The sequence below is a fragment of the Scylla paramamosain genome, chromosome 8, assembly GCF_035594125.1.
Source record: "Scylla paramamosain isolate STU-SP2022 chromosome 8, ASM3559412v1, whole genome shotgun sequence".
NCBI classification, from domain to species: Eukaryota; Metazoa; Arthropoda; class Malacostraca; order Decapoda; family Portunidae; genus Scylla; species Scylla paramamosain.
In genome coordinates this window covers 27,493,362-27,509,539 of record NC_087158.1, presented here as the reverse complement: position 1 = coordinate 27,509,539, position 16,178 = coordinate 27,493,362, and the positions used below count along the sequence as shown (strand labels likewise).

The following is a 16,178-nucleotide window of genomic DNA, read 5'->3' as shown; positions in this document are numbered from 1 at the left end:
TTGTCTTTGTGCCTACTTATATGTCCCTGTCTGTATCTATCTGTCCGTCTGTGTGTCTATCGAGCTGCCGACTCTCTCTCTCTCTCTCTCTCCTCTCTCGCCATCTGTCTCTGTCACCGTAGCGTTTCAAATAGTAACGCAGCTCTTCACTCTGGTTCGTTCACTCACTCATTTCCTTGTCTCGCATCCTGACCCGGAGTTGATGATGGAGCTAGAGAGAGAGAGAGAGAGAGAGAGAGAGAGAGAGAGAGAGAGAGAGAGAGAGAGAGTAGGTTGGTTAGTTGGTTGGCTGGCCAGGAAAATAATACGTAATCCTTCCCTATATGAGAACGGAAATCCAACTTTGTCCATCATTGAAATATTCCAAAAATGCTGTAATATGACGGAGGTGATGAATTTTGCGATGGAGGCCCGTGGAAAAATAGTTTGATAACGAGTTTATGGAGGGAAAGCCAGGGAAAGAGGGAGAGAGAGAGAGAGAAAGGGAGAGAGAGAGAGAGGGAGAGCAGAGTGCAGAGAGAGGGAGAGATGGGAGGGATTGTTTTAGGAAGGGGAAGTAAAAGTGGAGGACTAAGAGATGAAGTGGAGCAGAGGAGTGGAGAGAGGATGGAGTGAGATGGAGGCGAGTGGAAAGAGAGAGAGAGAGAGAGAGAGAGAGAGAGAGAGAGAGAGAGAGAGAGAGAGAGAGAGAGAGAGAGAGAGAGAGAGAGAGAGAGAGGATGTGTAAGAGACGTGGATGAGGGGATGCTGGGAGGGGAATGTGGTCTATAAGGCTATAAGGGAGATTTGGGAAGCTGTGATCAGTTGGATTGGGAGAGAGAGAGAGAGAGAGAGAGAGAGAGAGAGAGAGAGAGAGAGAGAGAGAGAGAGAGAGAGAGAGAGATGATGTAATAAGAGATGTAGTACAGATATGAGGTGTATTTCAAGGAATGTGTCAATTGTGATGTGTGAAGATGATTGGCAGGGTGAGGTTGTGTAAGGATGCGGTGACGTGTGGTTGAGGGTTATTGGGTTAGGGAGGAGAGGGGAGAGGGAGATTGGGGGAGAGAGAGAGAGGGGAGAGAGGGGAGAGAGGGGAGAGAGACCAATATCACGAAGGACACACATACACACACACATACACACACACACACACACACACACACACACACACACACACTCTCTCTCTCTCTCTCTCTCTCTCTCTCTCTCTCTCTCTCTCTCTCTCTCACGTACCGCAGTCAAACTTCATTTATCGTCAATCTGATCACGAGGAAGGAAGGGGAGGAGGGGGAGGGGAGAGAGAGAGAGAGAGAGAGGGAAGGGGAGTGAAGGGGAGGGAGGAAGAGGGAGGGGAGGAGTCAGGAAGGTCATAGGAAGGGAATTCGTCCCCAGTAATTTTTATCTCAAGTTCAGAAATAGTTTTTTTTTTTTTTCTATCTTCGTCACTTTGATTATTTTTGTATCCAGGATTTTTTTTTTATGTTTTTTTTTTTTGTAGTGTTGAATCCCTCCCTCTCTCTCTCTCTCTCTCTCTCTCTCTCTCTCTCTCTCTCTCTCTCTCTCTCTCTCTCTCTCACTGGTTTTCCTTTTACTTCATGTTTCACCTTTATCCTCACGCCTGATTCATTTTTAACCCCTTGTGTCCCCCTCCTCCTCCTCCTCCTCCTCCTCCTCCTCCTCCTCTCCCAGCTCTCCTCTCCCTTCCCTGTTCTCTCCTTCATACCGGAAAACCACTCAGCGTAAATTTCACTGCAGTGGATAAAAAGGAGAGAGAGAGAGAGAGAGAGAGAGAGAGAGAGAGAGAGAGAGAGAGAGAGAGAGAGAGAGAGAGAGAGAGAGAGAGAGAGAGAGAGAGAGAGAGAGAGAGAGAGAGAGTGTCCTTTGAAGGAAAAATGTGGCCTTTAATCTAAATTTTTGGACCGAAATAGTTTTTTCCCACTTGGAGTCGTTCGCTGCCCAGAACTGTCTTTCTGCTCCTCTTTACGTCTCCTTCCCTTTCTTCCACCGCCCCTTCTCCCCCCCATTCCACCCCTTTGATTGTCCTCCACCGCCTCCTCCTACTCCTTCCTCCACTTCTTCTCTTTCTTCCACCGCCCCTTCCCCCCTCCATTCCAACCCTTTGATTGTTCTCCACCGTCTTCTACTCCTTCCTCCACCTCTTCTCTTTCTTCCACCACCCCCTTCCCTCTCCCTCCATCCCTTCGCTTGTCCTCCACCGCCTCCTCCTACTCCTTCCTCCACCTCTTTTCTTTCTTCCACCGTCCCTTTCTCCTCCCCTCTCCACCCCTTTACTTGTCTTCCACCGCCTCCTCTTCCTTCCTCCTCTCCTCTTTCTTCCACCGCCTTCTTCTCTCCCCTCCACCCCTTTGCTTGTCCTCCACCGCCCCCTCCTCTTCCTTCCTCCACCCCATCTCTTTCTTCCACTGCCCCTTCCCTTTCCTCCACCTTCTTGTCTTCCCTCCATTGCTCCATTGCTTGCTTTTCACCTCCACCTTGTCATCTCTCCACTCCTTGCTCCTTTCCCTTCTCCACTCTTTGCTCTTCCTCCACCTTCCCTTTTCTTCCCTCCTCCACTCCCTTGCTTGCTCTCCACCATCTCCTCTTTCCTCCACAGGCTTCTTTTCTTTCCTCCACCGCCCGTTTTCTTTCCCTCTGCCCTTCTGCCTGCTCTCCACCCCCTGTTCCTCCTCCATCGCTCCCTTCCTTTCCCTCCACCTTCCCTGCATTGCTCCATTTCCTTTCCTCCATCTCTTCCCTTTCCTTCATCGCCCTTCTTGTCTTTTCCGACTCGCACCTCCCCCTTCTCTTCCCTTCCCTAACCCCTGCCACCTCCAGTCGCCGCCTCTCCTCCTCATCCGCCTGCAACTCTTTCTCAGAATTTCTCTCTCCTCCCCTGGCATTCTTCTAATCCTTGTCCCGGTGTGCTTCTGTTCCTGTACGTACCTCAGCTCACCTGTGCCTCGGACCAACACCTGCCTGCCTACTGATGTCTACGCAGGAAACTTGTGATTTGCTGTATGTGTTTGTATGTTCTTTTTTTCTTCTTTTCTTTGATTGATTGATTTATTTTTTTGGATTATGTGAAATTTGTCGTTGGTGTTGATGTTCTTTTGTTTATTTATTTATTTTTTTTATGTGTGTGTTTACAGTTTTGTTTATTTATTTTGTTCTTATTATGTTAATTTTGCCTTTGACTTTTCTTATTTGCCTTTGATTATTTACTTTTCTATTATTCTGTGAACTTTGTATTGTCTGATGTAACCCGTTTTCTTTCATACTCTCGTTCTTTTCTTCCTTTTTTTTCATAATGTTCATAGCGTTATTTTTTTGCCTTTTCCTTATTAATTTTGTGGTAGAATCTTACGTTTTTTTTATATATATATATTTACACTTTTTCTCGATTCCTATACTTAATTTCTAGTGTTTTTGCTAATTTCTTTTTATAATGCTCACTGTTTTGTGTTCATTAAAAAAAATTGCTTTGGATATTTTATAATTTATTTCATGCGGTGTCAGTTTCACCTCGTAAACTTTCCTTTCTGGTGCCATTGTTTCATATATTTTTTTCTTCTTTTTTGGTGAGGAGGATAATGTTGATTTTGTGTAGAATCTATTTATATATTATTTTTCACCGTAAACCCTCATCATTTGCTTTATATATTAGATAAAAATAAATAAATAAATAAATAAATAAATCTCTTAAAACTCACGATCTGATGTCACTGCTATTTTTTTTCCCGATAATATTAATTCACAGTATTGATTTCGCGTCCATTTTTTTTTCCACTAATTTCACCGTGGAAACTTAAGAACATCCACTTTATATGATATTAGAAAAAAAAAAAACACTCTTCTTTAAACCTCATTGTGTGTCGTCCATTTTAATTCTCCCAATAATGTTCACCTCATTTTATTTGTGTTGATTTTCCAATTCAGTTTGATGTGGACCATTTACTGCCCTGGGAGTGAGAGAGAGAGAGAGAGAGAGAGAGAGAGAGAGAGAGAGAGAGAGAGAGAGAGAGAGAGAGAGAGAGAGAGAGAGAGAGAGAGAGAGAGAGAGAGTAATACTATTAATACCATTGAACTTACTGCCCTAATAGAGGGGATGAGGTCGGGTGTTGGATGGATGGGGTGGAAGGGGTGATGAAAGAGGTGGATGAATGGCATGGGAAGGGTGAGGGGTGATGCAGCAAGAGAGTGGGGTGGAATGGGTGATGGAATAAGGGAGTGGAAAGGATAGAGGATGTGATGAAGTAAGAGGAATGGGAGGGAGTGGAAGGGATGATGGAGTAAGAGAGACGGGATGATGGTACAAAAGAAGTGGAAAAAGTGGAAGGGATGATAAAACAAGAGGCTGGAAGGAGTGGGAGGGATGATGATGGAGGAAGAGGATGGAAGGAGATGCATAGGGAATAGAGAGGAGCAGTGGAAGGGATGGCGAAGCAAGAGATGGAGAAATGGAGAAGGGAGTGATGAAATAGAGGGAGGGAGGGAGGGAGGAAGAACAAGACACGATAGAACAAGGGAGTGGAAGAAAACGCAGGTAGTAACAGTGCAAGAAGACCTTTACCCATAATCCATCACGTTACCAATACAGCTTATTAATAAAACACTCCTGATCACCTACACTCATCATTACAGTGACCACTTGGAGTTACACTATTCTCTCTTCGCTCCATTACACATCACCAGTACATTACCTCCCCACGTCCCTGCAGGATACACGTTCACAGTCCAGATACAGTAATTTGAACACTAAAAGACTATACTCCTCCGTTAACCTGGTGCAGTTAATTACTTAAGCAACCCCGATCGTGTATTTTAAAACGCTAGTAAAATTTATCCTATGCAGCGAGGAGGTGAACCTTTCCTTATGGCGTCATTAATTACTGTAATACGCCCGATCATGCATTAAACACTCAAGTAAAGTTTTATAATAAGCCCTAAGTATTTTCTTGCATCGCGTACACTTGATTACTTTAATAACAACGATTATGCTTCCGAGGTGCGTGCAAATGTGAAGAGTGAGATGGTTAGATTATCCAGGAAACCTCTTAAACCTTCTCTTAATCTGCTGGGAATAATCGTCCTTATGAGTCTGGGCGACGAATCTTTACGTAGGAGGATGCCGGGAGTCTGTGCTTGCTGGTACCCCTTTTGTGTGTGTGTGTGTGTGTGTGTGTGTGTGTGTGTGTGTGTGTGTGTGTGGGTGGGTGGGTGGGTGGGTGTGTGCTTCCTTTTTTTTCTCTTTTCTTCGTTTTTTCATCTGTTAAGAAGTCCAGCTGAGGGAACAAAAATGAGAGAAAAAAAGGCCTTTCAATTTTGCTGCAGAAGGGATCAATATAGTAGAGATTCGAAGAAGTTCTACACTTTTATATTTCCTTAGTCATGGTACACGAAACTTTAGTCAGGCTCGTGTTATCCTGCCTCCATGTGTGTGTGTGTGTGTGTGTGTGTGTGTGTGGAGGCCAGTGTTCACGTGGCGGACACTAAATATTGACTTTCGGCGCGTGCAGGACGGGGCAGCGGGACAGCGGGACAGACGGTACAGTGTTTGCCGGTGGGTGGCGCGGCTCCGGCCTGTCCCCGTGCCTCGCTCACGGTCTGTGGGTGGGAACGATTGCAGTATTGGAGGCGAAAAGTTTAAATGTGTCCTTTTATGCGTAATAAGTTTTTCTCTCTCCCTCAACTTCCTTCTCTTCCTCCCTTCCTTCCTTTCGCTTTTTTTCTTTTACTTTCTGATCTTACGTATTTCTTACATCAGCCCTATTTTTTCTTTCACTTCTAAATTCTAAGTATATTTTTCTTTTACTCAGTCCCATATTACAACTTTTTTCCTTTTCCATTTTATATTCTATACATATTTTCTTATACTCAATCACAGCAGTTTTTCCCATAACACTTTGCTTTCGTAGTCATCTGTTTCCCTCTTTGTGATTCCCAGTACTACTTTTCCTTTTTATTTTTTTTTCCAGAATCTCAGCCTTCCATCACCAACATTCCTTGCTTTCAGAATTTGCCTCAGCAGCCTCCAACATTACAGTGCCTTGAAATTTACTCCGTTGTTGTGTTCCTTCTCTAAAGTGTTCCTTCCTTATCGTACTCTTGCTTATTCTTCCCGCCTCTCTCTCCCTCTCTCTGCGACTCTTGCGTGTGTAGGAGGGAGGGCAGCGAAGTGTAGAGAGAGAGGATGGATAGGTAGATGGAATAAGGAAGAGAGAAAAGGAGAGGGGAAAATGAGAAAGGATGGATAGGTGGATGGAATGAGAAAGATAGAAAGGGAGAGGAAAAATGTGAAGGGATGGATAGGTAGATGGAATGAGGAACAGAGAGAAAGAAAGAGGAAGAAGAGGAAGAGTGATGAGAGGAAAAGAGATGTCTGGCAGGGACTTACGCTTTGTTATCCAGCTTAGTCTACTTCGTTAGCGTTTCGCCTCTGCATCATTATGACAAGACGCACACACGACTCTAATAGGACCCGTATACACACACACACACACACACACACACACGAAGGACGGAAAAACACTAGATAGATATTGTTAGAAAGACAGGACCATACGTTACACACACACACACACACACACACACACACACACGCCAATGCATAACGTACAGCACCACTCGCTATTTGAAGGCACGCAAGACTGCACTCACGCACGCAAGAGGGCAGTTTTGAGGCACCATGCAGCGAGACAGGCAGGTATACCAGTACACGTGTTAATTACCACACAGGTGAGGCGGAACCAGACCACACAAATCTAAGAGAACAAAAACATAAACCTACCATAGACAAAACTTAAAGGATAACAAAGGTAGCAAGTTAACACGAGAACATAGTAAAAGAGAGATAGGAAGGGGAAGGTGAGGCGGTAGAAGAACGAGAGGGAAAAGAAGGGGAGGGAAATGGGAAAAGAGGGGAAGGCAAGGGGAATGGTAATGGAAGGAAGGCTGTTGTTATGGTAATGGTGAGCTTCGGGTTGAATGGAAGTCAGGTCAGCTTAAATGGAGGGAGAGAGGGAGGAAAGGGAGGGGGAGGAGGGAAGTAGAGGGAGGGAGGACGGAGGGAAGGTGGAAGGGGGAGGTAGTTACGCTTGATAGTAAGTAGATATGGAGAGAGAGAGAGAGAGAGAGAGAGAGAGAGAGAGAGAGAGAGAGAGAGAGAGAGAGAGAGAGAGAGAGAGAGAGAGAGAGAGAAGATAGGAAATGAGGGTAATTGGAAGAGAAAGAGAAGTGAGAGAGGAAGTGAGGGGGAGGAGCGATAGACTGTAGAGATAATGAAGAAGAGGGGGAATAGTGATAATAGAAGAGAGAGAGAGAGAGAGAGAGAGAGAGAGAGAGAGAGAGAGAGAGAGAGAGAGAGAGAGAGAGAGAGAGAGAGAGAATCACCCCTCTGACCCACATAAAGGAGTAATAATGCTTTTAATATCTTGTCTCATCTGCCAAGCCGCGTCTCTCAGGGCTCTTTATCCTCTCCCTCTCCCCCTCCCCTCCCATCCCCCCACTAACCTAACCTAGCCTACCCCTACTGCTACCCTCGCTACTCTGACCCTCCCCTCCCTTACTTTTCCCTTATCTTCCCTCACTATCACTCCCCTCAAACATTTTATCGCCCCTCCTCTTCCCCTCGTTCCCCTTCCTCCTCTTTCCTCTTCCCCTTCTCTACGCTGCACCACACGGGTCACAGCCGGAGGGAATGGTAGGTGGGGAGGAGCCTTCGACTTAACTATCCTACGCCTTTTACTTTAGGTTAGGGTATTAGACTGCATCGTAAGGGGGACTAAAGAGAAGTTTTTATTTATTTATTTATTTTTATTTATTTGTTTTATTTTTTTAATATTTTTTTTGTGCTGCTTGTTCTTCTTTGTGTTTCTTTATGTTCCTTTCATAAACGGTACTGAGTCATCCTTGCTTCTTCTTATTATTTTTCTCTCTCTCCGGTAATGTTCCAGCAAATCTTCTCTTTGTCCTGCCTTCTCCCGCTAACTTTGTGTGTAAGTGCTTTTAAAAAAATATGATATTTTAGTTTAGACATAAGAAGGGACAAAAGCGAATATTCTCTCTCTCTCTCTCTCTCTCTCTCTCTCTCTCTCTCTCTCTCTCTCTCTCTCTCTCTCTCTCTCTCTCTCTCAGCAGCGTGATGGAACAGATTTCACACTGTATCCATTTTCTGTTCGGACGAGGACTCATGCAAGGCGGGGGTTGGGGGGTGGTAGGAGCGGGAGTCGCGGGGTGTGGGAGCTTGGGGGAGGAGGTATGGCGGGCGTGGCGGGGCGTGGTCGGGGCGTGTGTGCGTTAAGATGAGGATGAGTGAGAGGATAAGGGAGAGGATGAAGGAGAGGATGAAGGAGAGGTGTAGTACAGATGGGAGGGGAGAAGGGAGAGGCTAGACGAGGGAGAGGAGGAGGAGGAAGAGGAGCAGCAGGAAGAGTGTAGTAAGAGGAGGAGGAGGAGGAGGATGTGTGTGTATAGACGACAATTGGGTGAGGGAATTATTTAATGTTTTCACGCCCACCATGCCTGCCCTCTCTCTCTCTCTCTCTCTCTCTCTCTCTCTCTCTCTCTCTCTCTCTCTCTCTCTCTCTCTCTCGTTCTTTTCTATTCACACTGTATTTTTCCGCCTTTTACCTCTATTGTGTGATTCGTTAAGAGAGAGAGAGAGAGAGAGAGAGAGAGAGAGAGAGAGAGAGAGAGAGAGAGAGAGAGAGAGAGAGAGAATGAATATTGTGTTTCCTCTTGCAATTTACTTCCTTTTCCCATCTTCTTTTTCTTTCCATTCCTCTGTATCTCTCTCTCTCTCTCTCTCTCTCTCTCTCTCTCTCTCTCTCCTTCTCTCTTCGTTTTCTCCAATCTCTCTTTTTTTCTTCCTTCCTAGTCCTTCCATTCGTTGCCTTCTTCCCTGCTGAGTCTTCGCTTCTCCTCGCCTTCTTCATTTCCTCTTATTCCGTTCCTTTCATTACCTCTTCCTTAACTTCTTTGAGAATAAACTCTGTCTCTCTCTCTCTCTCTCTCTCTCTCTCTCTCTCTCTCTCTCTCTCTCTCTCTCTCTCTCTCTCTCTCTCTCTCTCTCTCTCTCGTATTCCAGTCTCTTGTATTTTGATTTGAGTAAAGGATCACGTCTTCTTCTTCCTCCTCCTTCTCCTCTTCTTTCTCCTCCGCCTCTTCCTCTTTTTCCTCCTCTTCTAAACGCTTTAGTCACGCTTCTATCCTGTTATTCCGGCTCCGAAAACCATTTGCTCCCTCACTCACTCACACACTCACTCACTCACTCACTTAATTGTATACTCATTTGTTTACATGTTAACTTTTTTCAATAACTCACTCACTCTTTCGTTCCCTCACTCCCGTAAATACTCATTCAATTGTTTACTCATCTGTTTACTTATTCACCTCCTTAATTACTCCCTCACTAACTCACTCATTCACTCACTCACTCGATCAATTTATTACGTCACTTCGTCTTTTGTTTCCCATCCTCACGTCATTTTTGCCTGTTTGTTTATTATCTTTTAACCTCCGTCTCTGATTCCTCTCGGTTCTCCTCGTGTGTCCTTTTTTTTTAGATCCCCGCTCCTGCCTCAGCTTCGGTAATGGATTGGGCGGCAAGCAGAAATTACTTTTTTTAATGTTCTTTCATGCTTTACTCTTCCCCTCGCGCTGGTCACTTGGTCACAGCCGAGATCTGTGTAAGTGTTGAGTATCACGGAGGTCTTCTTGTGTTCTGGATTTCGTGGTGGGTTTGTTGGCTCGTCTTTCTCTCTCTCTTTCTCTCTCTCTGTCGGTCGGTCTGTGTCTCTGCTTGTTTGTTTGTCTGTCTATGTGTCTGTTTGTTTGTGTCTGTGTTTGTTTGTTTGTTTGTTTGTCTGGGTCTGTTTGTTTGTCTGTCTGTGTTTGTCTGTTTGTTTTTGTTTTGGTATCTCTCTCTCTCTCTCTCTCTCTCTCTCTCTCTCTCTCTCTCTCTCTCTCTCTCTCTCTCTCTCTCTCTCTCTCTCTCTCTCTCTCTCTCTCTCTCTCTCATCGCCACAAATCACAAGGACAAACATCACAAGTTGTCTCTGAAATGGAAATGTTTTATCTCGTTAATTAGACGAGAGCGTAACAGGGAGGGCGTTCTTTTTTTATTCCGTTTTCTTTTGTTTTATCCTGTTTCCTTTTTCTCCTTCGTTTTCTTTTTCCCTTCTCCCCGATCCAGAGGCGTGCGGGGGAGGGAGGTGGGAGTCGAGCCGTGGGAGAGAAAAGAGAGGGAGAGAGAGAGAGAGAGAGAGAGAGAGAGAAAAAAAGAAAACACGAGAAACCAATTAGCTGATACCGATAAGCCACCTCGCGATGCGCTCACACCTGCTGCTCACACACATACACACACACACACACACACACACACACACACACACACACACACACACACACAAAGATACCAATGATTCAGAGAGAGAGAGAGAGAGAGAGAGAGAGAGAGAGAGAGAGAGAGAGAGAGAGAGAGAGAGAGAGAGAGAGAGAGAGAGAGAGAGGAGGATAACAAAGGCGATGCAATACTGAATGGAGGAAACACATTTTAGCAACTCATAAAAATAGAAAGAAAAAATCGCAAGACTGTACAGAAAGAGAGAGAGAGAGAGAGAGAGAGAGAGAGAGAGAGAGAGAGAGAGAGAGAGAGAGAGAGAGAGAGAGAGAGAGAGAGAGAGAGAGAGAGAGAGAGAGAGAGAGAATCCCACGTAATGTTTTCTGTTCCTTTCTTTCAACCTGTAAAATTTTTCTAGGTTGATCACTACCAGATGTTTTCAGCAAGAGCACAAGGAAACCAAGAAAAAATAAAACACACACACACACACACACACACACACACACACACACACACACACACACACACATCATACTCACCCCAGAACACTTGATATTACCTCCTGTCCAACGCACTGCCCTTCTATTCATATAAAAAAACTCTCCATTTGATATTATGTACATTCCATCGCATTTCTCTCCCATTAATACCAGAAGAACTCCAAAAGGGGAACATAAACACAAAGGTGATCACGGGAATCCAGTACGAGATAAACATTTGCCCTCACTGGATACAATTTGATTAGTGGTATTTTTTTTATTTTTATTGCCCAGAAACTTTTATTGGCAAACTAATCGGGCATATTACATTCCTCACATTGTTTTCATCGCTGTCATTATTATTATTATTTTTTTTTTTGTGTGTGTGTGTTTGTCATTCTACTTATGTATATATATATTTTTTTAGATGAGGTTTTGAGTGGGGAGAATGGGAAGGAGAGGGAATGAGGAGAGAAGGGTAGGGAAATGGAGGAAAATGGGAGAAAAGGAAAAAAAAAACAAATAGGGATAAATCTTTCTCTCGCTCTCTATTTTTTTCTAATTAGTATTTTCCTATTTCTGATTTGTCTGCGTTTCTATCTATTAATTTACGTATCTATATATTTTACTGATCAATGTCTTTCTATTCCAAATGTGTCTATATCTATCTGTTCATTTTTCCATCCGTCTGTCTATTAGTGCCACTGATATATATTTTTTTTAACTACTTATATCTAATCTATCAGTCCATCTCTGCACATCGCTGTCTTGTCTCTCAATCTATCACCCGTCAGATCTTCTTATCTATCTATCAATCTATGCACTCAGCCAGATCTTCTCTTTCTATCAATCTATTCCTGCACTCGGCTAGATCTTCTTATCTTTCTATCAGTCTATCTGCGCACCTCGCCAGGCTTTCTTATTCTCGTCTGGAGTGCGTATCTTGTGCGTCCATTGAGCCTAACAACCGCTGCTTCGTTACTGGAGCTCCGCCGTGATACATTTTCTCCTGAATGCTCGCCTAAGCTCTCTTCTTCTCTCCATTATCACCGCTAAACCGCTTTGCCTCACTGTTCCCTTCTCTCTTTCTCACTCTTTCTCACTCGTTTTTCCTGTTTCCACCCTGCCGTCCATTCCTTTCGCTCTCTCTCTCTCTCTCTCTCTCTCTCTCTCTCTCTCTCTCTCTCTCTCTCTCTCTCTTGTATTCCCTCCATCCGAACTAACACACGAGAGAGAGCGGAACCTAACACTATATTCATTCCACACTTTAATCCTGTTATTTAATTCAACTTGGTGTAAATTTGTTTTCTCTCTCAGCTTTATCCGACAGATTTTTCCTCGCTTTATTTTTAACCTCATTTTGTTTCGCCTCTCGTGCATTATCCGTTCAATTACTTTTTTTTTTTTGGTGGGGGAAATATTATCTTGGTAGTATTTCCTTGGCATTGCTCCTCTTGCTACCGTGAAAGGAGTGGGGTGAGTGTGTGTGCTGGCGTGTGTTGGAGTGTGTTGGCATGTGCTATGGGACGTTTTAAGCTACACACGCCACATGCTATTCCCTACCACGCTCCACATTTTCATCCCAACACATACCACAATGCCGTCCACTTTCTGGCGTGTGTTGGCGTGTGCTGGGGGGTTTAAGCTATACGCACACCACTCCTTATCACACGCCACACCTCCATCTCAGCACATACCGCACTGTTGTCCACTTTCACGCCCTCCTTGCACCTCCACTTTCTCAGCACCGCGTCATATCACCCTGCCTCGTTGCGACTCTGCCGTGGTCACATACCGAAGAACCTCACATCTCTGTCTCCTCTTCTCCTCTTCCGTGCTCTTCCTCCACTGCTACACCGCCCTCCTCCTCGGTGTTACTCATATTTGTTCTAGTAGTCACATACGCTAGTACCCCATACACCACCTCTCCTCTTCCTCTTCCTTCTCTTATTCCATCTCTTCCTCCTCCTCCTGTTCGCTTCCATTTGCATGATGTCTTATACATTCTGGCAGGCGCGAGGAGCTGTCTCCCTCAGGTGCCTGTGACCGCCTCTGCTTTATTAATTACTAGTGCCTCCCTGCGCCACGCACCGCCACGCCATGCTATGCCACGCCGCCCGCAAACACACACACGAATAGGGACACGCACACACACACATAGTAGTTAATTTATTGACAGAAACTAAAAAAAAAAAAAAAACGGAATTCCAACGAGATACAAAGTACAAAGTAATACACAACTCTCTCTCTCTCTCTCTCTCTCTCTCTCTCTCTCTCTCTCTCTCTCTCTCTCTCTCACACATTACCACAAGGAGCGGGTGGCGGCCTCTCCCGGGCTTATCTATGGCGACATTATAGTGCTCTTGCTACCATGAAAACTAATCCTTAATTGTACTGTAGCCAAGTCAGCCCTCTCCCCCCGTAAACCCTCCCTACCCCAGCACCCTTACCCCTCTCCTCCTCTTCTACTCCTCGTCTTCCCCACCAAACCCTCCCCTAACCAACTCCCTCTTTTACCCCTTTCCTCCTCCTCCTTCCCCCTCCACTACTCCCCAAGAGACCGTCTCCAATCCTCCAACCACCCTCCATTACCTCTTCCCTCCTCCTTCTCCTCCACTACTCACCAGCAAACTCCCCAATCTTCCCCTCCTCCTCTCCCACCTCCTCTTCCGCCCCAATAGGCCTTCCCAACCTCCCAACACCCTCCATTACCCTCCACCTCCTCCTTCCCCACCTCTACTACCTCCACAACTGCACCTCCACAAACCTCCCCGACTCCCAACCACCTCCATTACCACTCCCCCTCCTCCTTCGCCTTCCCCACTTACGACTCCACCCTCCTTCACCTCCACCTACTCCTATAAGGTTATTTTCTCTCCCCACTTTTTTTCTTATATTTTTTAAATGGGGGAGGGGAAGGAGGAGGAGGAAAGTTATGGGTCTAGAAATATAAAAGAAACATTAAATATTCAGCGCGTGTCTCCTTTGGTTTCATTATATTAATCTTTTTTTTATTTCATTTTGATTTATTTTTTTATTTTTTTTTCAGTTTCTGGCTGGCGAGCATAAAGTGAGTTATATAAAGGAGAATGTTGGAAAAGAGACGAGAGAGAGAGAGAGAGAGAGAGAGAGAGAGAGAGAGAGAGAGAGAGAGAGAGAGAGAGAGAGAGAGAGAGAGAGAGAGAGAGAGAGAGTAAAGAAAAGACGATTGGACGAGATGATGTGGAATGGAAGACAAATAGATAGACGAATAAAACGAGATGAGAGGATTTTGTTTGTATGAGATCTCTTGCTGCGAGAGAGAGAGAGAGAGAGAGAGAGAGAGAGAGAGAGAGAGAGAGAGAGAGAGAGAGAGAGAGAGAGAGAGAGAGAGAGAGAGAGAGAGAGAGAGAGAGAGAGAGAGAGAGAGAGAGAGAGAGAGAGAGAGGAAAAAGCAAAATTGATGAGGGAAACTTGAGCGGATATAAGAAGGAGGGTGTTGGGGTAGGTTTGCGGAAGGGGAGGTGAGGGGAAGAGAGGGAAGAGGGGAGCATAAACTGGTGGGGTGATCTGCCTCCCCTTGTCGTGCCTCTTTGTGAAATATTGGTCATTAAGGGAAACACACCAGCGTGCCCACTCACTCTCTCTCCCCTCTCACCTCTCTCCCCCTCTCGCCTCTTACGTTGCTCTCCCTTGAAGGTCATGAGTCTACGGTAGTGCAAGGCCTCGTTGACACACACACACACACACACACACACACACACACACACACACACACACACACACACATTTCTCACTCTCACTATCTCACAATTTCATTTCACTATCACAATGCTTCTTTACGTAACCTCTCTCTCTCTCTCTCTCTCTCTCTCTCTCTCTCTCTCTCTCTCTCTCTCTCTCTCTCTCTCTCTCTCTCTCTCTCTCTCTCTCTCTCTCTCTCTCTCTCTCTCTCCACATAAGAGGCCACCGCTAAAACTTTGATCCTCCAGAATACCACTAAGCTAAATTTCCTTCCTGAAACATAACCACTTCTTACTCTTACTCTTGTTCCTTTTTTCCCCGGGTACACATTCCTCTGGCCTGGTCATCCCCTGTCTCCTCTCCTGCCGGGACCTCATTCTCCGATCACGTGGCTTTCGGGGCTCACTCCCCTTCCTTATCTTTGGTCTGTTCTGCGAGGTGTAATGGTCTCTAAAGGACATCTCTTCATTGATCCTGCGGTAAGATCTATCTGCTACTGGCTCCTCGACTGATGGTGGCTGCACGCGTCCTTGATAAGAGAGGCTGAGGTGGAGGAGGGGGATTGGAAGGAGAAAGATGTGGGAGAAGGAAGAGGGAATGGAGCTGGAGGAGGAGAAGTAGGGATAGAAAAAGAAAGGAAGGGGATTGGAGGAATGATAGGAGGGGAAGAATAGGAGGAGGGGATGTAGAATGAGAAGAAGGAGGAAAGGAGGAAGAAGAAAGGTGCTATGGAGTTTGTGTAAGAAAGGGAGAAGGAGGAAGAGCGGTGGATATAGGAGGAAGAGAAAAGAAAAAGGAGAAGGAGATGGAGGAATGGTAGAAAGGAAAGAAAAGAAGGATGAGACGTAAAGGTAGATAAAAAAGGAAAGATTGAAAAAAAGTTATAAAAGGAGGTACAAGAGTAGAAAGAAGAGGAAGAGAAGCAGAACAGGGAAGGAGGAGAGAAGAAGGAGAAGAGAGAGGAAGAGGAAAACGGGAAGAGGTAAAGAAAAAAAAATGACTGACTGACTGAATGATTGACTGAAATTTTGGCGTCTCAGCAAGGTCACAGAACGCTAGTTGAGAAGGAAGAGGAGAAGAAAGGAAAGAGGAGAATGAGGAGGAAGAGCAGGAGGAGGAGGAGGAGGAAGAGGAGGAAGAGGTATACGAGAGTCTCTTCTTTCAATTTTTTAAGGTCGTTGAGGCAGTAGGAGGTTTTAGAGCCGCCAGGGGGATTGAGCGGCTTACGCGGGGCACCGAGGAGGTATCAGGGGCGGCTCAGGGATGTGGTGCTCTCCTCCTGAGAATGTGTTGACCCTTTGTCCACCCAGCCTGTCCTCGCTTCCTCTCACGTCCGGCTCGCTCATCTTCCCTGTTGTCCTGTCCACCCGTTGCTACTGCCCTGTCTTGCCCTTCCACTCTTTGCCCGTGCTTGTGTTGACCCTCTATCCGTTTTCTCCCCACCCTGTCTTCTCTCACGTTCTATCCACTCGTCTTTCCTTCCCCCTGTGTCCTGCCCTTTCCACCCCTTACCTGTGCTTCCCTCTGAGACAACACCTCGTAGCGTGTCACCTGCTTTCCTCATTACATATCGCGTAATTGTTAATGGCATTGATAGTAGTAGTTTAAGCAGCGGGGGACCGTGAAGGGTGTCTCTGTGTGTCTCTCCCTTTGTC

The 16,178-nt window shown here is 45.5% G+C and overlaps 1 protein-coding gene across 1 annotated transcript in view; it reads right to left on the bottom strand.

The window, feature by feature from the left end:
- Window positions 1–15,869, bottom strand: part of LOC135102564 (rho GTPase-activating protein 17-like) — a 52,639-nt gene extending 36,770 nt beyond the window's left edge. The window contains exons 1-3 of the mRNA XM_064007844.1: window positions 15,751–15,869; window positions 14,825–15,066; window positions 12,394–12,431 (exon numbers count right to left, since the gene is read on the bottom strand). Of these exons, the coding sequence (XP_063863914.1) occupies window positions 12,394–12,431; window positions 14,825–15,066; window positions 15,751–15,869 (399 nt within the window). The remainder of the gene's footprint in view (window positions 1–12,393; window positions 12,432–14,824; window positions 15,067–15,750) is intronic.
- Window positions 15,870–16,178: the final 309 nt, after the last annotated feature.